Source organism: Mustela nivalis (genome assembly GCF_964662115.1).
Source record: "Mustela nivalis genome assembly, chromosome: 3".
Taxonomy (NCBI): Eukaryota; Metazoa; Chordata; class Mammalia; order Carnivora; family Mustelidae; genus Mustela; species Mustela nivalis.
This window is the reverse complement of record NC_139022.1, coordinates 104,343,100-104,367,498: the sequence shown is the minus strand read 5'-3', so window position 1 is coordinate 104,367,498 and position 24,399 is coordinate 104,343,100. Positions and strand designations below refer to the sequence as shown.

At 56.3% G+C, this 24,399-nt stretch overlaps 1 protein-coding gene across 8 annotated transcripts in view; it reads right to left on the bottom strand.

Moving 5' to 3' along the window:
• NRG2 (neuregulin 2) overlaps positions 1-24,399 on the bottom strand; it is a 168,045-nt gene that overhangs the window by 7,365 nt on the left and 136,281 nt on the right. For 2 of the 8 annotated variants that reach the window (XM_082725442.1, XM_082725446.1), the window contains exons 3-7: positions 22,709-22,827; positions 15,455-15,575; positions 9,388-9,464; positions 4,224-4,247; positions 384-486 (exon numbers count right to left, since the gene is read on the bottom strand). In XM_082725442.1, coding sequence (XP_082581568.1) covers positions 384-486; positions 4,224-4,247; positions 9,388-9,464; positions 15,455-15,575; positions 22,709-22,827 — 444 coding nt within the window. Of the gene's footprint in view, positions 1-383; positions 487-4,223; positions 4,414-8,954; positions 9,014-9,383; positions 9,465-15,454; positions 15,576-22,708; positions 22,828-24,399 lie in introns of all 8 variants that reach the window. The other 6 variants (XM_082725444.1, XM_082725447.1, XM_082725441.1 and 3 more) reach the window with 5 other exon arrangements.

The following is a 24,399-nucleotide window of genomic DNA, read 5'->3' as shown; positions in this document are numbered from 1 at the left end:
CAATTCTGCCCCTGTGGTGCCTTCTTGACAGGCCAGATTCTCCTTCACATCTGTCCTCCACATGTGTCCTTCATGGTACTACTAGGATTGTTCCTACTTTATTGATGAGGACTAAGAGAGGTCCATCAGTTTGCTCAGGGTCATGGGACATGGGAGAACTGAATTCGAACCCAGATCTGTGCTTTTGATGAGTCTATGCACTCTCCTGGGGCCAGTCTCTTCCACCCTCTCTGCTCCTGCTTCTTGGCCTAGCCCTTTGGCCCTGCATCAGCTACAGAGGCCCCTGAAGAGGCTGTTGGGGCATAGGAGGGTTAGGGGGAGGAAGAGAGACTGTCCTCACAAAGGCCATCCTGGAGGCACTGGCCTGAGTGTCTGACACTCACTTGGTCTTGCAGTAGGCGACAACGCAGACAATGCCCACCACCAGCAGAGCCACGCAGATGCCGGTGATAGTCAGGACCCTCTTCTGGTACAGCTCCTCGGCTTCTGCAGAGGCAGAGAAAGAGGAGGTGAGGGGGCAGGGCAGGAGGCAGATCTGTGGGGACAGTGATGCAGAGATACCCCCCCTCCCTACCGCCAAAGCTTCAGGCTCCCTCTAGTTCAGGGCCTCCCAGCTCCTTTGCATCTCCTCCTTTCCCAGCTAGCCCCTCCCTCCTGAGTTGCCTTCTGTTGTCCCAAAGTCTACCCATCCATGGATCTGGTCCCAAGGGACTACCCCTGAATTCACCTTCCCAAACCATACACCCTGCCCAGAGCGCATGAATGACAAATGCAGGCAGATGGGGGTGGATGGGATGCAGGTGAAATTCCAAATGCCACAGGGAAGGGCAACCCAGCTTGACCAGCAACCTTGCCCTCCTCCACAATGGCCTGGTGGCTTCAAAGAGCCTGGATGGGTGGGGGAGAGCTGTTCTTCACAGCAGCATACCGTGGACCCCGGGCAAAGGCCTGGCTTGCCATTTCAGCTTTGCCAAGAAGCTGGAGAGGATTTATCCTGGGCTGGTGACAGGACATCCGACCCAGAGGGTGGACCCAGACGGATGCCAGGAGCAGGGACAGAGCAGACCAGACCCAGGGAGTGGGGCATGGAGAGAAAGGCCTTGGTTTGTCCCTGGGCCTGGATAGCACATGGCCATGGCCCACTCGAGCCTTTCCCTTTGCTTTCCAGAAGCCCATGAGAGGCAGCAGAACCCCTGGTGCCCTGTTTTTGGGGTGAATCCCCCTCCCTCTCTGAGGATCTGAGCTAGGCTGGGCTTCAGAACCCTCCAAAAAGAACCAACTATCTCCTCCACCTCCCACTTCTTGGTAGGGCAACCCCTGCCCTTCTAGAGCAGAGAAGACCAGGAGGAAGAAAAGGAAAAAGGTGACAGCAGCAGCCCCTCCTCACACCTGCCAGCTGGCCCCTCTGTGTGGCTCCCTCTCCCCAGCATAGGGACACGTGAAGGCTAGACCCCAAGACCTAGATAGAGCCCTGGGAAATGTTCCTAAGTCCCTGGGCTTGCAGCACCCCTTGCGTACATTTACTAGCAAACACTGGGAGTATAAACCCTCCAGACACACACCTTTCTTGGACTCTGCCTCTCTGTATGCAGACAGACGCCTTCACAAAGTTACACTTGCATGTGTCCGGAGAAACACACACATACACACACATGATCATGCAGTCTTCAACAGCCCTCCACCCTGGACCCCATCTCAGGGCTCTGTGGTCCATGTCCTGCCTCTAGTTCTCTCCCCTTCTCACCCCCCAGTCCTTTCCAATGGGGCATCTGTCTCCATCACTGCCCCGAGACCACTCTGGTCCTGGTCACCGACAGCCTCCTACTGCCAGGTCCTCTGGTCATTTGCTTCCCTCCCAGGTGACTCCCCCTGTTGGGTCCACTCCCCCTGAGTGTCCTTCTCCCTCACTGGCTGACATGTTAAGTTGCTGTTGCCTATATTTTCTGTGGACCACAAGGTAGAAGGGGTTCTCAGGCTTCTTTCTTTCCTCTGCCTGCCCTCTCTCCTCTCATGATCGTACACAGCTCAGACTTTAAATGCCATCTGTATGCAGGTGACTCTCAACTTTGTATCTCCTCACCGGACTTCTCCCTGAGCTCCAGATTCTTCTGCCCAAGGGCCACAGCCAAGCAGAAGTGCTGATTCCCCAGCCTCTTTCCAAATCTGCTCCCTGCCCTTCCCATTTCATCAGTGGCAGCATCCCCTCTCCTGTTGCTCAGGCCCCAGACCTTGGAGTCACTGCCGATGGCTTTCTTCTCCACACCGGCTCTGACACCTGCTGCTTCAGCTCGTCTTCTCAGTTCTGCCTCCCCAGTTGATTCTGGGTTTGACCACTTCTACCACTTCTAGCTCAGTCCAGAGTGATGTCACCTCTTACCTGGACAGCTGGGCAACTTCTGGCTGGCTTCTCTGCTTCTACTCCTTCCCAGCCTGTCTCACAACCCAGGCTCTTCTCCACCCCAAAGTCAGCAGATCATCAACTCCTCTGCTGAAAACCCTCAATAGCCTCTCCCTGCAATTCGAGTCCAGCCCACACATGCACCATAACCTTGCAGGCCTGCCTTATGGTCCCAGCCTGACCTTTATATCTCATCATTGGTCTGGTCCCTATGTCTGCTGTGCCCAGAGGTGCTGCCATTCCTTCCATGCACTGTATCAGGTGAGCCCACTCCACCCACTGTCACTAACTTGCCATGTCCCCTCTTCAAACACTCTCCTCCAGTTTTTGGCAGGGCTGCCTACTTTCCATCAGGTTTTAACCCAGATGATAGCCTGTCACATGAGCCTTTCCTGGCCACTCAGCTAAGGTGACTGCTTACCCAGCGAGGTACCCTCCCATTACCTTCTTTTATTTTTGGCACTTACCACCACCTGTTATCTATCATGTCTGTTGTCTGTCTCATCCTGGGTGAGCGCCAGGAGGGCAGGGGCGCTCAGATCACCAGAGTCTGGCAATTCTGGGGTTCAGTAGATGTTGGTTGAGCTGGCGCATGAAAAGACATCCTGGCTGCCATTACAGATGCAGACACATGCCTGGGCACCCTGCTGCTCACCTCCAAACCCTCACAGTTCCACCTGCATGACGCTCACCCTTGAAGATGTCCTGCTGCACTCCTTCATGCACCGTGGGCCCTAACGAGAGGTGTGACATCCACCACCACTGTGCACCCCCCGCAGGTTCACCTCACGCACCCTGCCATGACCACACACACCATGCAGACTCAGCCCCCGTCTGACAGCCTCCCAGCCTGTCACCATCCGCAGGCAGACGCACTCTTCACAGACTTTAGCTCCATCTCCTGAGAAGAGCGGACAGGGGCAAGGCCGTGAGGGAGCCGGGGCCTCTCCAGTCCTGCCTTGGGAGCGGCCTTCTCATACTGCAGGCATATATAGCACTGCGTCTGGGGTCTGACCCCTCCGAGCCCTGCCTCTCTCCTGCAGTAACCTGTCTGGACCCTGAGGCCAGGCGGAGCCTCCCAGTACAGAGAGAGGACAGACCGATCCCTCCCAGTCCCTTCCCACTCAAGGGGTCTCCCAGGGGCCAGGGTGGGGGGCCGGTAGCCGGAGGGAGGTAAGGTTCTGAATTGGGCAGCAGGAGGGCAAGCACCAGAGGCCAGCCCACCCTAGACCCTTGCTTGTCTTGCCCACAGGCGAAGAATATGTGTGCCATTGTGGAGACTGATCATGGAGGGAGTAACAGCCTCAAGCAGATGGCAAAGCCTGGCAGACATACACAGGGCAGGGGGCAGAGACAAATGGGTGCAATCGGCTGCCAGGGCAGTGCGGAATGAAAAGCAATGGAAATGGAAGTGGGAACAGGAGGGAGGATTAGAGTGGAACTGAAGAGGAGGCCTCTCTGTGCAACTCTCCAAGCCGGGATGCTGTGGCTTCCCAACACCCACTCTCTGGGAGGCCTGGCTCTTGTCTAGCCAACCCAGCGGGGAGCACAGCCCAAGAGGCTGCTCCCCTGGGAGGCCCCCTGGGAATGGGCCTCGAGCCAGGGGACACTGCTGAACCTTGGGGTGTTCTGCTATTCTGAGCTTCTTGTCTCCCCCAAATCCATGTCGTTTAGGATCGGACGTCTTGGTGGGGCCAGGGGAGATTTTTGGACTCATCCCTTTTCCGTGTTTTGGAAAGGAGACTCAACGGACAGCCCACGTGGTGGCAGAGGCTGTGGAGAGGGGCAGTGTGGATGGCACTGACGGATACATAGAGCTCCGTACCCTTTAGTTCAAATCCAAGGTGTTCTGGCAGTGCAGAAGAGAGGAGGGTCAGAGAAGGGAAGGGACAGAGGGACGGATACAGAAAGAGATGGGAGAGCGGGGAGGGTGGGGGAGGGTGGGAGAGAGAGAGAGAAAAAGAGAGAGAGAGAGAGAAACGTTGGTCAGGACTCTTCAGACACCAGCAGCCAGCCTGTGAGGTGAAAGCAGGTTAGTGGCGTCCCCTCCCGGCCTCCTGAGCCCCTGCCCTGGCACCCAGTCCCCAGGAGCCCCGAGGGAGGTGGAGAGAGGAAATGTTAGGGTCAGCAGGCAGGGTAGGTTCTTTAGAGATGAGTTGTGGGGTTAGTACCTGGTGGAGAGGCAGAGGCGCAAGAGTCAGTTGGCAGATGTCCCCAGGGAGGAAAGGTGAGTGGGGGTGGTGGTCTGAGGAGTCCCCGTCTTCCCCTGTCCCCGTAGCTCCAGCACCAGACCTTCCACTCTCACACCCCTGGAGACCACCTGCTCAGCCCCAAGCTCATTCACGGGGCCCTTTTCTCTGTTCAGAACAAGGGTGTGGGGGGCCCAGACCGGCCCTTGTCTTGTCCTGCCCCCAAAGGTGTGGTTGGCCTACCCAACTACTGGGAGACTCCCGAGTTTATGGGGAGAGGAGGCTCTGGGCAGCAGGTCACTTCTCCACAGGACACCTCCAACACCCTAGAAGCCTCCAGGGCCTAGGCCTTGGGCTTTGAGCTTGATTTCACTACTTAGGAAAGCCAAATGCAACTTGTAGGAAGAGCCAGGTGGGTTCTGCTGCGGAACATGTGTGTGGGATGGTGGGCAGTTGCACTTTCGGAAGTGGGATCCTATTGTTAATGTGAACTTTCAGAGCTCCGTGAGGTGGGCACCCACACCGTGGAGGGGTTAGATCAAAAGGCCCTGCCCAAGGGTCAGCCCTGCACCAGATCCACTGCATCTTCAAGGACACCTGGCCTATCCACCTCTCAGTCTCTGTTACATTGGATCTCTGGGAACTCTGCCACTGGCTGTGCATCCCAGTCATCCTAGACAATGGGATCAGGGGCTCGGCTGGGAGCCCAGGAATCTCAACAGTGTTTCTGGAAAGCTCACCTACCATTCTCACGTGGCCTGCACCACTGTGCAGGCTCCAAGACTCAGTTTTGTCCCTCATGCGCTGTGTGCATGTGAGCAAGTCCAGCCTCAGTTTCCTCATCTGTCAAAAGTGGCTGTCCACCATGAGAGGAAGACGTGAGCGGCCTGGACAGCAGGAGGCTCAGTGCGTGTACGGGAGCCTGGCCTACGGCCTCCCCGCGTGCAGTCAGCTCTCAAGATCCAGGGAGGCAATTGTGTTCTGACATTTCCCTCTCTAGAGGAAGGAGGACATGGGGGCTGTGAGCAGGAAGTCCTGTGCCATTCCTACGGAGTCTCTGGGCCCAACTGACTAGCTGTGAGGAAAATGACCACCTGGAGAAGCAAGTGGGGTCCCAAAGCCATTGAAGAGTTTTCTTCGGCTTCCCTGCTCTGGGAACCAATGAGCAGCAGCAGGGGCAGCGTCTAGGCCTCCTAAGAGGCCTCCCCTGTCAGTCAAAGCCAGTCCCGTGTAGGGTGGACCAGTGGTGGCTGGCAGGACTGGTGAGGTCCCTGAGAACTTGCCATCTCCAGGAAGGCAGCCCTGCTTCCCTCTCACCAGGGATGGAGTCTGAGGGCCTGTGGCTGAGTCTGCTCCCACCAAAGGTGTCTCTCCCTCATCATGTTCACAGGCTGCCCCTCAGCCAGGATGGGCTGGCGCCACTGAATCACAGACAGGTCCCACTGAGCGGAAGTGTGCAGGCTGACCTGTAACCATGGCAACCTGCTGCCGGATCTCCATGAGGGCCAGGTTTACCAGACAACGTACAGTCTTCATCCTGGCTGTGTCCAATGACACACAGTTCCGGGGACCTGGCCGAGGCAGCCATGATGGGGACCCCTGAGGAGAACACGTGCTCGTGCGTTTGCACAGGTGTGTGCAGGGGGGGTGGGGTGGGGGCGGTGAGCAGATGTGCACGTTTTCCATGAGTCCAGGCATGTGCTTGCGTGTTTGAGTATGTGTGAGCACATGTGTGTGTGAACATGTGTGAATATATGCTTACATGTGTGTATGCCCGTAGGTGTGTGAGTTCTTTCACTTGGGGTGGGTACATGGATGCACAAGGTGTGACTCTTGGGAAATGGAGGGGCTGTCCGGGGAAGAAGGAGAAGCTTCAAAGTGCTACTGTGGCTGTAGGCTCCCTTTCCGTGGCCACTGCAAAAGGTCATCTCATCTAGAGGCTGTCTGGGCGGAAGGGGAGGGTCAGACCCTTTGCTCAGGACTTGCTGGGAGTAGGGCTGCAGGGTGCCGGTGCTGGCCCTCCTGCCCCCGCCACCCAGCCGCTGTAGCCGGGAGCAGTGCTAAGCTGCCCTCCCACCACGCAGGGCAGAAGACTCTCTGCTAAGCCCTCCCTACCCATCACTGCACTCCATCCTCATGGCAATCCTCGAGGCATAAATGCTACCATTCCCATTTTGCAGATGAGAAAACAGAGAGGTTAAATGAGGCCCCAGAACTGGTAAGCTCTGCAGCCGGCATCGGCATCGTCATTCGGATCTGTCTGAATCCAAAGCCTGACACTTAAACTACTGCCTTTTCTACTGCCTTTTCAGTAAGTATCTGCTAGAACAATGCTCGAAGTGCTCGAGGCCAACAGTGTGAAGAATATCAATCCTCCACAGGAAGGTAACAGCAACAATCCTGGTAACACTAGGCAGAAACACCTGTGGCAGCATTTCTAGGCTTTTTCTGGGCTCCCGGGGCCCTGCTGACCCTCTGAGCTGCTCTGAATTGAAAGTTGAAGCAGCCCAGCTGGCAGAGAGGCTTGGCCAGTGACCAAGTTCTGGAGGCTCTTCTCTTCTGATTCACAATGGGCTGGGACTCCCTGTCCGGAACAGTCCTGCAAGCCAGGGAGGCTCTGGGACTGAGGGTGCAAAGGAATAGGCCCTCCATTGCCTCTTTCCCCTGGTCCTTAGCCTCAGCCTTGCTGCTCTGTTCCCTCCCAAGGCCCCTCCTGACCTCTGGTCCTCCAGTGGGGCTGGCTTGGACTCTGTGATTCTTCTGGGAGCCTGGACTCCGAAGCATTCTGTTAGCCCCGAAGCATCCTTAGCCCCACAGCCTTCCTCCCTGGCCTCCAGCTAGAGGGCCCTGGGGACAGAGCTGCCTCATCAGGACAGCTTACCATCTGGGCAGCCCAGCCCCCCTCCCTGGGGCCTCTACTTTCCTCTTCGAGTCTTGGCTTCCAGGTTCTAGCAGGGAGAGGGAGGAGATGATTTCTAGGCTTTTGTGCTGTGGCCTAAGGAAGACTGGGAAGACTCATTCACTCCAGCCCGAGACCCAAGCCAGCACACCCCTTTTCTCAAGGGCCACCTAAATGCTCCTCTGCCCCTCCCCCCATCCTGCACTCAGCCTCTTCGGAGCTCCACCTCCCCGTGCCCAGGCATTCTTCATGGGACCCAGCTGTCCTCCTTTGAAGCAGAGGAGGTGGGGGTGGGCTGAGCAGGGGCCTGGAGTGCTCTGGAGGACCAGTGGGCCCCACACGGAGTCCCGGAGTCCACGGGCCGGGCCGGGGCTTTCTGCTCTGCTCCACCTCCACCTGGTGGCACTTCAAGAAATTGCTCCCAGCCTCAAAACACCCACCAATTGTGGTCTCCTCTTTCTGCTGCTCATATTTTTTTCAGTTAACCATCAAACTGAAAGCATCAACCTCACAAGCAGAAGAAAGGAAGGGAATGGAGTTCTGGATGGGGACTGAGACCAGAGAGGGCCTGGAGAGAATCACCCATGATCCCTTGAATCCTCCTCCTCTCTGTCTTGCAGCAGGCAGCAAACCCCTATCCCACCCTATCCCTGGAGCCTCAGAAATGCCTCTGGTCTCTGGCCTCCATGGAAACCACTGCCCTGGGGCTTGTTCTCCCTCCATCCCCCCTCCCCACTGTCTCCCATCACCCCCAAATCAAAGCCAGATAAACTCTGGCCAGACCCAGAGAACTTGTTTCTCTCAAATGCACCGGCCCACACGTGCACACACTTGTGGCCTGGCCCTGCAGCACGTGACCTCCTCAAACAGGCCTTAAAAGACAGGTGAGGGCTCCGCTCAGGCTTCTCCCTTACTGCTGCCCAGACTTGAGTGCGGTTGCTGCTGCCTGGGTCAGAAGGTTGGGGTTATTGTGCCCAGTGCCCCCAGAAGAGGGAGATGCGGGTGGGGTGGGGAAGCATATTCGTCTCCAAGAAGGCAGTGTTACTGTGCCCAGTGCCTCAAAAAGAGGGAGAAGGCAGGTGGGAGTGGGGCAGGAAGCTCATCTGTCTCTGAGAAAGCATTATTGCGCCCTGAAAAGAGGAAGAAGCGGGTGGGGTTTGGGTGGGTGGGTGGGGAAGCATGTTTTTCATCACCGAGAAGGTAGTTATGGTGCCCAGTGCCCCCAAAAGAGGAAGAGGTGGGTGGGCTGGGGTTGGGGCAGGGAAGCATATCCCTCTCCTCCAGGCAGGCTCCAGGTGAATGAGCACTGAGGGCCAAAAGGAGCTCAGGACAACCACCACTCTCCCCAACCCCCATCCCTCGGTCCCCTGCTAAGTCTTACTAAGCAAAGCCCCAGCCCACCCGCTCCAGAGGTGGGGGGAGATTGTCAGTCACCAGGATAGGAAAGAAATAGAAAAAAGAGACATACTGGAGAAGTTGACCATTGCGAACTGCTGACACCTGTCCCCGGTGTATCCCACAGGACACCTACCAAAAGAAAGAAAACCAGAAAGAGAGAGCCAGGATAGCGAGCCACAGACACGGCAACACCCCGGCACGGGCTCCTGCCGGTGCCAGCTGGGTTCCTTGCCACCGTTAGCGCTTGCACTGGCCTCGCCACTCTGCCCCTTACCTGCAGCCCTGAACTTGCAACCCAAGGATTAGGCCAAAAATGAAAAACAAAGCAAAACAAAACAAAACAAAAGAACTAACGAACCAAAATACAAAAAAAAAAGAAAAAGAAAACAAAACAGCCAAAGATCAAAACAACCAACACCCCTGGCCCTATGCCCTACATTGGGGGGACTGCACCCGGAAGCTTTCTAAGGAGCAGGGACTTGTGTTTGTATCTTCAAACATACTTTGCTTAGGATCTGGCATGTACAATCGCAAAGGCAGTTTCTCCAAACATCTCTGTCCGAAGAATCCGTTTGGACATCTGGAGAAGGAAAAGGGGAAAAATCACAGAACAAACTGGCATCATCCGCGAGGCTCAGGTTAGAAATCAAAGTGCACAGTGATGAATGAGAAAACCAAGTCGGGCGCTGGGGCACACTCGTCGCTGCAGGGGCTGGAGTCAGGGCTGGGGGAAGGGCTCAGAAATCTTCCATATCTCTCTAATAGATGTGGCTCCGTGGGTGGGTGGTGGGGGCAGGGGTGGGGCGGAGAGGAGGATGATTTAGGGAGAAGTGGGTGGGAAGATTGGGAACCTCATGCCTAATTGTCCTGTGGTTGGTGACACTTCCCTTCTGACCTGCCTGGGACCCCGTGAAGCCAGAACGGTAGCCCCTCAGTGCCAGGCAGGCAGGCAGAGTGCTGGGAAACTTCCAGAACACCAAGTTCTGGGAAACCACTCCTTCCAAGCCCTACCAACGGCTTCTCTCCAGGGCCCTGGGCAGGTTTTCTCATCCATGAAACAGCTCCCAGAAAGCTCAAAGGAGAACTCTAGAATGCTTTTTCTAGACTGTGTGCCTGTGACAAAAGTGACCTTGGAGAGGTTTCATCTGTTCTCTCAAAGAGGGTTCTGTGGCCAAATAAATTTAGGAAATCCATCCCCAGGTTTCCTTGTAGAGTTGCAGTGCATGCTGGCATCTTAAAGGCTAGGAAGAGTCTCGTAGGAGGAAAAGAGCTGAATATTCCAGTAGGTCCCAAGTTTATTTGACCATGGAAGATGTTTTTTTGAGGAACACTTATGAACATGGTTTGGGGAAGGCTGCCCTGGAGCAATACACAGGGGCGGGGAGGGCGGGGAACAGGTGAGGTTGGAGAGGAGCTGGGATTACCAGCATCTCACAGCTGGCCTCAGTGGCAAGAACCAGCATCTCACATCAGCCCTCAATGGCAAGAACCACAGCGGTGGGGGAGGGCCGAAGCAGGCTCCCCGGAGGACCCTGAAACCTCTTCCAGCTGGGGCTCTCCTGGCTGCCTGGGCTGCCTGTCCTTTCCCCTTGCCCTGCTCCTTCATCACTGCCTGGCTCAGGTGGGAGCGTGTTCTCCCGAGTTGGGTCCTCTGTAGCCGCAAGGCAGCACCCACGCTCCCTGACTTTGTCTTTACCCCCACGCCACACTGTCTTCTGCTCTCTGGCTGCCACTCTGCTCTCAAGTGAGTCCCTGTCCTGCAGATTTCTGGGAGACCTGCCTAGCCCTGTACTCTCCTCTGAACCCTGACAAGGCCAGATACCTGAGGGAAGCTTTAGAGACCGGGCCAGACTGACCACACCACGCCCATCCCCCTACTCAAAGATGGGTTTGGGCTGCCTCTGCCTCTGCCTCATTTTTCTTGTTGGGGAATTGGGTAACTCCATTGCCACGGTAATAGGTCACTGTTTCACATGAATCAGTAAACTTTCTCAAGAGGTTGAGTGTACTCTACCTCTTAGCATTCTGGTGTGTCTCAACCATCAGCAACCCCTTGAGCTAACAGGTTGGCTGCCATTGGCTGTGATGGACACTCACAGAGCCCCTGTTGCCCCAGTCTAGCCTGGGGGACTGGGAGTGGTTGGTGGACAGGTAGCTGGAGTTTCTCTGGGCCTTGAGGGAGTCTCCCGCAGGGGAGACAGGAGGCTGGTCCCTGCGGTGTGGGAGTGTGTGCAGGCATGCCTGGCCGGGGGTGGTGTGGGGCTAGGAAGTGTGTCTGGAGAAGATGGTGGGGGTTGCAGTGGGACCTGAGGGACACTCATCCTGTTGAACAGGGTGGCTCGGAGGAGGAGGCAGCAGCGGCTCGCACCTTGTCAGTACACCCTACTGTGGTCTAAGCTTCCCATCCCAGGAAAATGGAGGTAGTTGCTAAGGCTTCCCAACCAGCTCCAGTCAGGCTCAGCTCTCCTTCCTCAGCTCTCAGACTGCTGTCCACTTGGGATGAGGGCTGGAGGGGAGAAGTGACTATCAAAGCAGCAGCACCTTTGAGGATGGAGGATAAAGACCCAGGAAGTTGCCAAAATGAGTCTCGGAATCCACAGAGGAATGGGAAAGAGATAGGTTTGACTGTGTCCAGTGTATGAGATTAGCCCGGCTCGAGTGTGTGTGTGTTTAAGAGCGAGAGGGGGTAATGCAGGGGCAGGAGGGGGCCAAGGGGAATCCATTCCCACTGCTGACCATGAGGGATGCTGTCCCATGGCTCTTGGAGACCATTCCTGCATCCCTGATCCCACACCCAGCCTGGACTAATCCAACTATCCTCTCCTATCCTTCATGGCCACTGAGTTGTACAGAACTCCAGTTGGCACCATGAGCACAGTGTCTAACACAAATGCACCTCCTGGGCTTATGTAATATGGTCCTAATCTTGTGTCCTGGGAAAGCATCTTCCCCACTGGCTGAACAAAAGAAAAAGCAGTGGGGGGTGGGCATAGTGCAGGGGTTGGGGGACTGACACCCATAGTGTTGTTTGGGTACTAGATCTTTCCACCGGGCTCCTGGACTCTCCGCACTTCTGCCTGCTGAGAATGAGCCACCTTCAGGAGCCTGGGGCCTCCCTGGGGAAGGTTCTGGGGGTGAGCCTCTAGCTTGCCACCCTGTGCTCAGGACCAGGTAATGGGGTGGGGGCTACAGAAACCTATCAACCACGAGGCGGCGGTGGAGGGGGTGTCTGACACCACGTGAGGAGCTGGCTGGTAGTGGGTAGTTTCCTATGGACACAGGGATGGGCCCTCTGAGTTTCAGGGGCCCAGGGGATGGATAAGAAGGAGTGGCAGGTCATTTTTCTCAGCCCTCCCCCGAGTCATCTGTGACTATGGGAAGGTCTGTGCCCAGGGCTGGAGAAGAGCAGAGGTGAGACAGGGGCAGAGAGGAGAGCCCATGGGCTGTCTCTGGGGTGACAGAGAGGTTGGGACTCTGCCTCCCCGTTTTCCACCCACCTCCCGGGCCTCAGAGTCTCCTTTTGGTAGCCTGGGGATAATGCCATGTGTGCTGCCCTCACCCGGGGCAAGGGGAGGATGAAGGATGAGGGTGTGCCCCGGGCACTGAAGGGGGTGAAGGGTCTCTGGCCTCATGAGGGGGTGAGGTGGAGATGCGGAGAGGAGAGCAGGCAGATGGGTATGGCATGGGAGAACCGCCTGAACATGGGGTGGGGCGGGTGGGGGGGATGAGCCGGATGGGAGAGGGAGGCATGCCGCTGGTATGTGCACAGGGCTGGAAAGAGTCTTGTTCTGTCATCATCCCCTGAACCAGTCCCCAAGAGTCACGCACCAACCGTGCTCCACAAAAACACGGAGAGAAGAGGAGAAAGCAGCGAGAAAGAAGTACAGAGGCCCCTGTCTCGCCCAGACAGGGGACAGTCGCCTGGATTTGGACCCCCATTTTCCAATCCCCCTAAGTTTTTTTTTTTTTTTTTTTTTTAACAAAATTCAGTATCCATGACACTGTTTAGTTTGGCTCTGAATTCCAGAAAAACAGGAGGGACGGAGTGTGCCTGCTTTCCAACACTCCCTGCAGGGCTCTGAACCAATACACAACAACAAGTGTCCGAAAACCAGGAAGGAAAACTGAGTTTTATAGAAACTGGAATGAAACTGACCAGTCTAGTTTCATTATCCAAGCTAAGCGGAAATGCAAAAAAATCAAAATAAAAAGTAAACAAACAGCACAAATGGTAAGACGTGAGTTTCAGTTCCTAGATTCTTTTCTTTTTATTCCGTTCAGGTGTCATCAGGAATCCCAAGAGGCCTGCCCCCCTTTCCCTCCCAGCTCGCCCGCCCCCAGAATGGCCTCTGGGTTCTGCCCTGCCCCCCCCCCCCTGTCCTTCTCCAGCACAGCTCTGAGGACCTGCCCTCCTGAGAGTGATCCTCACAGGGGATGCCCCTCTCCCCTGAGGGCTCAGGGAGTCAGGGAAGTCGGGTTCCAGGAGCCCTGGCTGGGGCTGACCTAGGGCAGGTTGAAATGGGGAGGCAGTGGATTGGGGTACCAAGTTCAAGTTCTAAGCGATGAACCCCAGTTGCCCACGGGACACCATCTTCGCAATGATTGAGGCTCCTGCCCTCTGCTTCTCTAATTTAGCTGGGTGTGACTCCAAGGTTCCTAGGGGTACAGCCTTGCTGGCAGGACCCTGTGGAAACCCATATAGCTCATCTCCTACCCCTTTCCACACTCAACACTAGCACTCGAGCCCTGGGCCCCCATGGCCTTCCTTGGCCCCGGCACCCATTATGGGTGGCTGAAATCTTCCCTGCCTGGAGCTAGGGCTGATCTCAGTGATGCTGCTGGATTCTTTCAAGGTTCCAGGGTCCGAGGGGCTAGGGATAGAGGAAAGGCCTGGTGTGTGCCCACGTGTGTGTATGTGTGTGCGTGTGTGCCAGGGGGTAAAAGCCAGAGGGGAGGGGCGTACAGGGCTGGGGGATGTCTGTGAGGTATACCAGAACCCTTATGAGTTTCTATAGATCTACTGCAGAGAGCTCAGAGCATTTTCATGGCTAGAATATATATTCCCCAGGGTTGGTTTTGTGAATGTGGCAGCCTCCTAGAGGCAGAAGAAGGGAGAGGAGGGGCTGAGTCCAGGCTGAGAACTTCCCTGGGGGACCTTCTTTTGCTTCCGGGACAGTCCCCGGAAATTCAGCACAGGGGAGGCCTGTAAGGGGAAGGCAGCTGGTGGAGGTTGTGGCTGGGGGGAAGCCAGCAAAGGAAGCTGGCTGGGGCAAGAGGCAGAGTCTGGCAGTCCAGGCTCACACAGCTTGGCACTGAGGGGAAAGTGTCTAGGAGGTCTGGCCCCTCCTTATCACCTTGGGGTGGGGGGTGGAGGGGTCTCCGGCTAAGGCTGTAGTCAGTGTGGGGGGGGGGGTGCAGCTCTGGAGCTGGAGCCCAGAGGCAGGAGAGCTGAGAAGTGCTGAATCTGACTTTGTCCGTGGGGAGGGCAAATGCCTCTCTGAATTTCCCCCAGTACTCTGGTGGCCTCTGCCCAGATGCCATGGGAATGGGGCAACTGTGGCACCTTGCCGGGGTCTGAAAACCCAAAGTTTGTAACTAGTTTTTAACTAGTTTTTAACCCCCCAACCCCTCCTCGATCTGACTGGAACCTGTGCTGCTCTCACCAAGCTCACCCTGCAGCTCCTCATTCACCCGGGAGAGAGTGTGTTGGGGGGCCCTGTGGGCCCAACTGTGGAGTAGGACCCAGCTGGACCTGAATAAGCCCTCAAGGATTGCTGGGCTCTCAGCTGCCCTGTTTGCCGAGGGGATAGGGATGGAGATCCTGTTGGGGGAGCCCTGCCTTGCTAGAGGTAGAGAAGCCCCAACCTGAGCTTCTCCTCAACCCTGCTCCCCCACTGGGCCACACCCAGAGTGGTATCCTCACCGGGGCCCTTTCCCCCCACAGAGAGGGGCCAGGGTCACAAATGGAACAAGAAGCACCCAGGGCATATCTGGGCACCAGGCAGGGAGAGCACCCAGGTTTTGGGGTGAGCATTGGATGCAGAGTCCTCGTCTCCCCTCAAGGCAAGGAGAGCAGACCGTCCACTACCCAGGGCTCTGGGAAATGTGCTTGACCCCGCCAAGCTCTTCACTGCTGGGGAAGACACCCCCTGGGAAATGTTCATCAACACAGTTTGGAGAGTTGCTGAGAGATGGCGGTGGGGAGAAAGTGAGAGACGAGGGGAGACAGCGGGAGGGCGGGGAGAGAGCGAGAACCCAGTGCCTAGGGCACAGACTGGTATCTCCATCTCCCTAGAAGGTGCTGGTGAAAGGGCGGCCACTGGGAGATGGGGTGGGGTGGGCTGGGTCGGGGCCTGCGAAACTGGCACTGCAGAAACCCCGAGCTCTTCAGGGTTGATATCTCCTGCGACTCCCGGAAAGGGCTAGGGTGAGGGGCACACCTCCCTGTCTACACCCCTTGGGGACCTCCTTTCAGTGACTCGAAGCCCACTTTTCCTAGAGCCCTCCGCTTCTGGCCCAGCCTCTCTTGCCCTACTCTCAGCCCCCTGCCCGCCCCCGCTGGTCACTTACTTGCAGGAGAGCTGGTTGATGCCCTCGATGTAGTAGCAGACCCCTCCATTGACGCAGTAGGACTTGGCTGTCTCGTTGCACTTCCGGGCGTGCCCCGACCAGGATGACAGAGTGGTACTCACTGGAGGTACGAGAGACACGTGCCAGTGACCCACTGAGACTGCCTATGGGCCCCAAGAACCACCTCTCTGCTGTCCCTTCCTGGCCCATCTCATAGCTGGAAGGTCAGGAACTACAGCAACAGCTGGAGAGGGAAGGTCTGGTGGCTCCTCCCCATCACCTGCAAGGCCAGGGGTAGGCCCCCAGGAGCTCTGACCCTTTGCCCAGCACCACCCTGCCCCCTGCACTCTGGACCAAAGTACCCAAACCCCCAAAGGTCAGGACGATTTTCCATATTTGGGAGGAGTTAAGAAGCTAGTGGCAAGTGCTCATTCTACTGGAATTAAGAGCCCAGTTCTTGCCTGCCTTTCTGGGGGCCCTCCCCGCCATAGGTGGATGAGACATCATGTCTTTTGTGGGGAACACAGTCACAGGGGTGCAGGGAGGAGACCTCTACACTGATTGGGATCTCGAGGTGGCCAGGAGGTGGCTGGAAGGGAGCTGGGCTTGGAGGGGAATGGTCCCCTCTGGACACTTGTTCTTTAAGATCTCGTGAAGCATGAGGAAAATCCTAGCTTTCACATGTTCCTCCTTTGTCCCAGAGGGCACAAGCTTCTCAGGACTGCTGCAAAGGCCACTATGCCCCTCTCCCTAAGCACCCAGGGTTTTCTTTGCCGCTACCCTCATTGGGCAGCCCCATCCTCCCCGACCCAGTCAGCCGTTGAAGGGAGCCCCTAGGCTTCAACAGCCCAGGCTCTAAATCCTGGAGGTCAGGTTTCTTGACAGGAGGTGAGCAGGGAAGAGAGGCCTGTGGGGCAGCTGGGATGTGGACACTGGGTGAGCGGGGCAGGGGGGTAGGGTACGGGGCGGGGGGACGGGGCTTTCAGGCTGCTGACCCAGACTGCCCATCCAACAGATCAGATTCATTTGATAACTCCAGTTCTACTCCCCTGGGGGATGGAATTCAAGAAACTGGTTTCCAAGGAAAAGTCTTGCCCCCAGGGTTGGTTTTCATCCCCCGAGCTAACGCCTGAGGCCTTGACTCCAGACTGGGTAGCACCTTAGCTTCTGGAGCTCTCACGTTCTCCCCTCCCCCAGCAGCGGCCTCCTGCCTGAGGTGGGCCACCCTACCTGGGCTGCTCCTGTCTCCTCAAGGGGACTGAGTCCCTCCAGGCCCCCTCCCTGTGGGGATGAGGTTGAGAGGAGGAGGAGGAGGAGGGCAGGCACTTGGCGCCCTCAGTGTTTAGACATGTGGGAGACAGATGGAGCGCGGGGACTGGGAGTGTATACACAGCTCGGCCTCTGTATATGTCTGAGGAGCTCGCTGATAAAACCCGGCAGGCAGGGCCAGCTCCTACCTTCCCCTCCACACCCTGCCTGCGGCTGCTCCTTTGGCTCTCCGAGTCCCACCCCTGCGGAGGGCTCCTCCCAACACACAGCGCACACTCAGTGGGGGTGGAGGCCTCTGCTGGTCTCTGCCCACTCTCTGGGTCAGGGAGACCCAGAGAACCAAGAAAGGGCCAGAGAAGAGAAATAGCTAAGGTGACCCTGCCTATGAGTTACAAAATCCGCTACTCTGGAGGACACCAGAGGTTGCCCTGCCCTTCAGTTACATTGCCAAGGAGGAGTACAGGAAAAGAGCAGGGGACGTCCTGTCCAGAGTCCCCGTGTGTGTGGGGACAAGGCCTCAGGGAACATATCAGCACCATGGAAGAACATATCAGCACCAAGGCTTAACATGAGCAGACGAAGGCAAACATGATGTGGACCACAGGTTTGGGTCCTCTTGTGGGCATTGGCTAAGGCCGAGATGTCTCGGCCCAACTGGATGACCACCGTGGCTGTGGGTGGCAGAGATTGCCCCCGGCCATGCTGAGTGAGCAGTGGACAGCAGAGAGGACGGCGGCCAGGGCCACAGCTGTACACTTGGGCCCGTCCACATGCATGTCTGCCCTTGGGACCAGGGGACGACTCTTGAAGGAAGGTGGGCCCTTGGGTGGGATGTCTGTGCTGCCCAGAGCCGTGTCCTCATGGGGACTTGGCCGGGGCCCAGAAAGGCAAAAAGTATGGGTACTGGGATTGAGCCCCGTGATGGGCTCAGTGGGGTGCCTGCTTCTCCCTCGTCCCCTCTCCCCACTTGTGCTCTCTCTCACTATCTGTCTCTCTCAAAGAAAATCTTCAAAAGTGCCTGGAAGAATGGCTAAAATCGAAAACCTAAGAAACAATATGTGTTGGTGAGGTTGAGGAGAAATGCACTATTGGTGGGATTATAAACTGGGGCAGCCGCTGTGGAAAATAGTATGAAAATATTAAAAGTAGAATTCTCTTATGATGCAGTAATTCCACTATTGGATATTTATCCCCAAATATGAAAACATTAGTTCAAAATGATGTGTGTACCCCTGTGTTTACTGCAGCATTATTTACAATAGCCAAGCTATGGAGGCAACCCAAGTCTCCATCCATAGATGAATGGATAAAGAAGATGGGATATAGAATGGAATATTACTCAGCCATAAAAAATAACAAAATCTTGTCCTTTGCAACTTAGATGGACCTAGAGGGTATACCAAGTGAAATAAGACAACCAGAGAAAGACAAATACCATATGGTTTCACTACTCTGAGGGATTTAAGAAACAAAACAAGGAACAAAGAAAAAGAAAACCCAGAAATCTCTCAACTTTATAGAACAGATGGTGACCAGAGGGGAGGTAGATGGGTGGATTGGTGAAATAGGTGAAGGGGATGAGAAGCGCATTTGTTGTGAGCACAGAGTAAGGGAAAGAATTGTTGACTCCCTCTACTGCACACCTGAAACTGATAGAATGCACGTTAATTGCATTGGAATTAAAACTAAAAACACCTGGAAGGATACAGGTGGCCTCTATCAGCCATTAGCATCCTGGTGGTCAAGAGCTTTTGGAGGTTCTGAGGGGGGAAGGGCCAGGAGGGGAGCTGATGGCAAGGGGATGCTCTCCCTGCTGCTGGCAGCTACAACAGCTACCCACAGCTCAGGGAGGAACCTCCGCATCTGTTTCAAGGCCCAGATCAAGGGATCTCCCTTCATCAAGGCTCCCAGCCACCTGCCCAGTATGCCCGCTCTCCTGTGGGTAAAACTGCCTTTCCTCTTTCATGGGTCAGAACAGGCAGATGCTTTGAGTTTGGGCTTGGGCATCCTGCCAGGAACTTTGAGGGACTTTGCTGGGAGCCAAGGCTATGACTCCCCAGAGCTCTGAACTGGGTCTTTCTGAGTAAGGCCTTGCTGAATAGGTGAGCGAGAGAGCAGATGTGTGTGTGTGTGTGTGTGTGTGACGAAACATCGAGCCTTTCTAAGCCCCCAGGTGAAGGACAGGCCCAGAAGCCTCTGCAGGGCTTCTGGGGTCCTGTGATGCCCCAGGTCAAATCTGCCTCCCCTCTGGGGCAAAGGGAAGTCCAGCTGGACATCTGGGGCCTGGGCTGGCTCCCAAGTTCTCTTTTAGCTGGGGATGAGGCAGCTGGTTTTGCTAAGTCCGAGGTGCACTGGACCAAACTGATTGTTTTATTCAAAGTACCGCAAACTCTTTGCTGACTCCTCCTCCCCGGCAACCAGGGAGGCAGTGTCTCCTGAGCTGCCAGAGCTGTGACTGCAAGGAGGGTCTGCTCTGATTCAGGGAAGGAGCCTCAGGATCCTCAGGAACAGAGCCAAAGCAGGCTGCCAAGGGTCACAGTGAGTCGATGTCATGCCCCCCACGCCCCACCCCGCACGGCCACTGCTCCCTAGAGGCGTCCTCCCATGCCCTCTGCTGGCCGCTCCAGTGTTGTAACCCCAGCTTCCCCGGGGCCTGGGCGGGCCAAGCCAAGCCACCTCGGGATGAGTCATGGGGGCAGGCACAGCTGCCCGCTACCCGCCCTCCACCTCCTCCCCAGGGTGTGGTTGCTGCGAGTCTTCTGGGCTCCGTGGGTAAACAAGGAGCCTGGGCATCTCTGCCGGTGGAAAAGCTCTCCCCGATCCCCGCCAACGGGGGTGTCCTGATCCCCCACAGTGGCCCTGTTCCTCGACCAATGTCAAGGATAGGGGCCAGCCACTGGCTCAACTGGGCAATAGAAGGGGTGTAGGGTGTGTGTGTGTGGGGGGCTAGGTGCACAGTATGTCCACCTCAACATCACACTCAGAATCCCAGAATTTTGTGGGGGTGGGGAAGAGTCTAGTCTAGAGATCATTTGGCTCAGCCTCAGCTGGGGAAAGGGAGGACAAGCCCGGTATAGGAGGTCTCCCAGGTTTGCAGAGCTCAGAAGAGACCAGAGCTCTGGGGTCTGTGGCTCAGCCCTGCTGCTCTCATGCGGAGTTGGAGGGAGGAGAGGCAAGGAACCCTGGGGGCAGTCCTCCGGTGCCCAGGGCAAACCTCCACTGGCCGCCTCCCTAACTGACAGGAACATGGGCTGCTGAGGGCAGACGGGAGCTCCTGCATGTCGCCAGGCTGCGGCCTATCTGAGGGGTCTTCCAATGCTCTCCAGCCTCTTTCCCCAAGCCCAGCACGGGAGTGAGGCTGCTACTCTGCTTTTTGGTCCAACAGCCCTGCCCCCTTCCCCTGCTGCCAGCACTCCTCTCAGAAATGTGCCCCCATGTAGTTGGGGCAGGGCCATCAGTCACAGACTCTGCTCTCTATCCCCCAACACCCTGCACACATGCAAGCCTGGCAGGATGCTTCCCTGATCCCCCGAGGCCAGTGGCTGGGTTGAGTGGGGCCCATGAAACCTGCAGGATCCACGGATCAAGTCAGTGACGCAGACAAAAGCTGTCTCTTTTTCCCTGGGTAGGAGACGGGGCGGTGTAAAACCGGGAGCCATCTGAGGCCATGGCCTCTTCTTCCCTATCTGCTCCTCAAACATGGGAGAAGCCCATTTTACAAAAGGAGAGAATGAGGACAACAGACCGTGTGGATTCTGTTGTGTCTGGGCCCAGTTCTACCTCGGGATTTCTCCAATTTATAAATCAATACAAAACTACCTTAAGGTAGTTTTAAGTTGGGGGTCTTGTCAGGTTTTTTTTTTTTTTAATTATTAAGTGATCTCTACTCCTAACAAACTCACAACCCTGAGATCAAGAGTTGCATGTTCTACCGACTGAGTGGGTGCTCCCCCACTCTGTTCTAACCAAGAAAAATCTTGAATTAAACAAACTCAAGCCCAAAGTGGATCTAAGAATATCTGCTCACTATGGCCGGAGGTGACAGGTGCTGGCCCCCTAGCACGATCCATTTTCCTGGGCTTGGGACAGGTGGGGAGGAATGGGGAGGGGGTGCCCAGGTGGGAGTCAGTAAAGGCCTTGGAGCAGGTTTTAAGTCCTTTTCTGTATTATTTACCAAGTGCCTACTATGAGCCAGGCACTGTGTTAGGCCCTGAGCTAGAGTGGCAATCAGGTGAGACACAGCCCCCCAGAGCTCGCGGTCTCAGTGTTTGCTAACTACTTTTACATTGTATAGATCTCTGCTTAATCATCACTTAGACGTGTGGCAGAATGAAGCTCTTTGAGCTTCAGTCTCCTAAATTATGAGCTACACCCTGGGTCTGTCAGGGCTCGAGAGATGGCGTAGAATGTGGCAAGGAGCCTACTCTGCGTCAACAGCAGCTCTCACTAAGTCCTGCGGAGAAGACATCATCGCCGCTCTCCCTGGTCCTGGCTCACAATTCCACTGCGGAGGTCACACTTGCACAGAAAGTGCAGCAAGAGGATGAGATGTGAAGACCAATCTAACAGACTTCAGGAATTATGCAAGACTGCAGTTGGCCAAGCAGTGGCCTGGGAGCCGGCCCCGAGCAGGGAAGGACACTGTGGTGGGATGGAGGGGTCGGGGAGGATGGCGGCCTAGGAGAGATGGAATGAGAGGAAGGGCGAGAACAGACTGTACGGGACTGACACGGGGCTGGAAAGATTGTTGGGGCCACACTGGGGTGCTCTGGGCAGTGGGCCGAAGTCCTCGTTTTGTGGCGTTCCGGGGGTAAGGGCATGACAAGACGAAAGCACCTTAAAAGAGGCCATTGCTCCGGGTTAGGTGAATAGAGCTGAAACCTGGGCCGGGATGTCTCTGAGGGTTAGGGTTGGAGTGGGAGGTATAGATGTGAGAAAGACCCAGAAAGAAGGCAGACCAGGAGGTCTGACTTGGAGGCTTGGACCTTTAAGACAGGGCAGCAAGGGAGACGAGGAGCCTAAGGGGCTGGGAGAACACAGAGACCCCTCCCAGTACAGAACAGATAGACAGGGTCTGCCCCAGGTTTTGCACTGAGGGTCCCGGGGCAGGGAACTCCCACATTCTCCTTAGATAATGCTGGATGGTTGGAAGTCCTGGAGGGCTGTCTGGTAGAAGTACAGGCAGGCAAAGGCAGCTGCAGCGTCAGAGTGACGGGGCAGGACTAGAAGTGAACCCAAAGAAACAGGTAGCCAAAACGGTATGCTCAATGTGTGGGTGTTGGGAAGAGGAAAGCGATCTGTGGGATTTGGAGTTCCCGGGCTGGACTGGAGGCGTGCAGCCTGAGGACAGGCAGCTCTGGCCACCTTCCAGCCAAGGGAAAGCAGCCTGCTTGCATCCGACACTGGGGCTGCCATGGTTGGGGTGGGGAGCTAGGGGTGCTGTGGGTGCTGTGGGCTTCAGACCTTGCATGTTCTTAAGGGAGAAGCCAGTCTGTGGTAGAAGGGTCTGCTGTCCCTGAATGAGGCTGCCCGCAGGGGCCGACACAGGCCAGCCTCCTGGCCATGGCCCCGGGGAGACGGCTGCCTGCACCCCGGTGCCCAGCAAAGCAACAGGCAGTCAGCTCCCACACGCCCAGGGCCTGCCTTTCCCTGGAGCCCCGCTCTTGGCAGCCCAGCCTCCCATAATTGCCTTCTAAAAATATCCATCCCCCACCCCCACCTCTTGATTTCAAAATATTTAGTTTTCAGGATATTTAAAATGAGAGCTGGCGGCTCTTCCAGGCCCAGATAACAAAGCTAAACATTTATGCTTCGACTGCATTTCTCTGAATCGGCCCAGATCTCGGGGCTTGATATGGCAGCAGAAGGAGGGAGGGGAGTCAAGTGCAAGACAGATCATGTGCGGGCCTCCCAAGGGCTGGGGGGCAACAGGCTTGCTGAACCAAACCCCTGCAGAACCCCTCCCTTTGTTGGGGGGCCACCTACCGCTGTTGACGTGGAGCCGGCCACGGACTGTGTCCTTCCCCAGGATGTTCTCAGCCTCGCAGACATATTCCCCAGCGTCCTCCACCTTCACCTTGTTGAACTGTAGTCGTGAGTTCTTTCTGGTTAGGGAGGGGATGAGAGAGGGAGAGACATGAGCCAAGGCCCAGGCTGGCTGGGGCTCTCCAGCGGTCACCCAGCGGTCACCTCTCCCCACAGAGCCACAGCGGCTGCGCAGGGGGGATCAGAAGTAGATTTTGGGCTCCAGGTGGAATGCTGAGTCCCCTGAGCTGGAGGGAGACCTGGGGGGCTCAGGAGAGCATGGGGTAGAGCTAGAAGCTGCACGTATGTTCTTAATCTGTGAATCCTCCTGTCCACTTTTCCAGGGCTGGACCTTCTTTGGAGCCTTTTTCAGGGGGAGGAAGATGGGGGTCTCTTAAGGAAGTCATGTGGCTACCTCTCTCCTTTCAGCGTCCCTTCCCAGGCCCAGTGTCCCCCTCAAAACAGGGCAGCCACTGCCTCACCAGTTACCTCAGCCTTCCCTTCAGAGTGGCAGCCTGCCGCTCTAGGTACAGAAGGCCTGTTCCCAGGGACCTGGGCAGGGCCCCTGAGCTAACGGGCTTGCATGGCACCTGCCCAGCCTCCTAGTTCCAACCCGTGGCTCCCCGCCCTTCACCTTAGCCCTGCCACTCGGGGTACTCTGTGGCTTCTCCCAGGGGCTTTAACTTCTAACTTCTGTGTGCTGGAAGCTTGGATCTCTCAGGGAAACAAATAGTTCCTGCTCCAGATGGCCTGACTTGATCCTCCTGGCTAACCTGGAGATGGACAGGCAGTACAGATGGGAAAACAGTCCTAAAGGGGCTTCTGGACTTGTGCAAGGGGACCTGGCAAGGCAGAAGCAGAGCTGGATGAGGAGCTGGAGTTGGTGAGGACATGGGTCCCTCAGGGGCCCATGGACTACCTCCAGGGCCAGAGGCTGGGGGCCTAGCCCCCTCCATGAAGGGCTTTGCACCCTGTCCCTGGCATGCTGAGAGTTGCGGGGCCAGACCTGGGCAGGGACTCTGGGCTGTAAGTGACTCTAGGGCACCAGGCCCTAGTTCTCTTCTTTTTTCCAAAGACCCTGACAATCCTCTCCTTCCTTCCCAGGGTTTCTCTGTACCTGCCCCGGGATGCTTGGCCTCTGAGGGGTCTACTCACACCTCCCGTCCTTCCCTCTGCCCCAGTGCTATTCAGGGGCCCCTCTGAGCTCTGGATAAATCTTAGTACCCAAGCCTGGGCCCCAGGGGGAGCAAGAAGTAGCATGAAAACTTCTTTACATGATGTAACGTCCTCTTTTTAGTCCCAAAGTTAGACACCAGATTCCCAGAATATGTGTAGTGTGTTGGAGGGGTGGTGGAACAGGAGGTAGGGTGGTCCAGCTGCTGTTGCCCTAAGCCCAGGGACGAAAAATAGAGCCATGACAGTGACAGGAGGACAGGGGAGGCAAGGCTGTGCTGTGGGTGTGGGAGCCAGAGGACTGGCCCCCATCCCCACTGGGGCTGTGCTTTGGGAACCTGTTTCCCAGCTCACTGCTGCCTCAGGCCAGGGTGGGGGGCTCTTTCCAGACCTCCTCACTCCAAGATCCTCCAAAGGACGGTCCATGGGATGCTCTTGTCAACAGGCCCTGTTGCTCTGGCGATGTCTTCACTAATGTT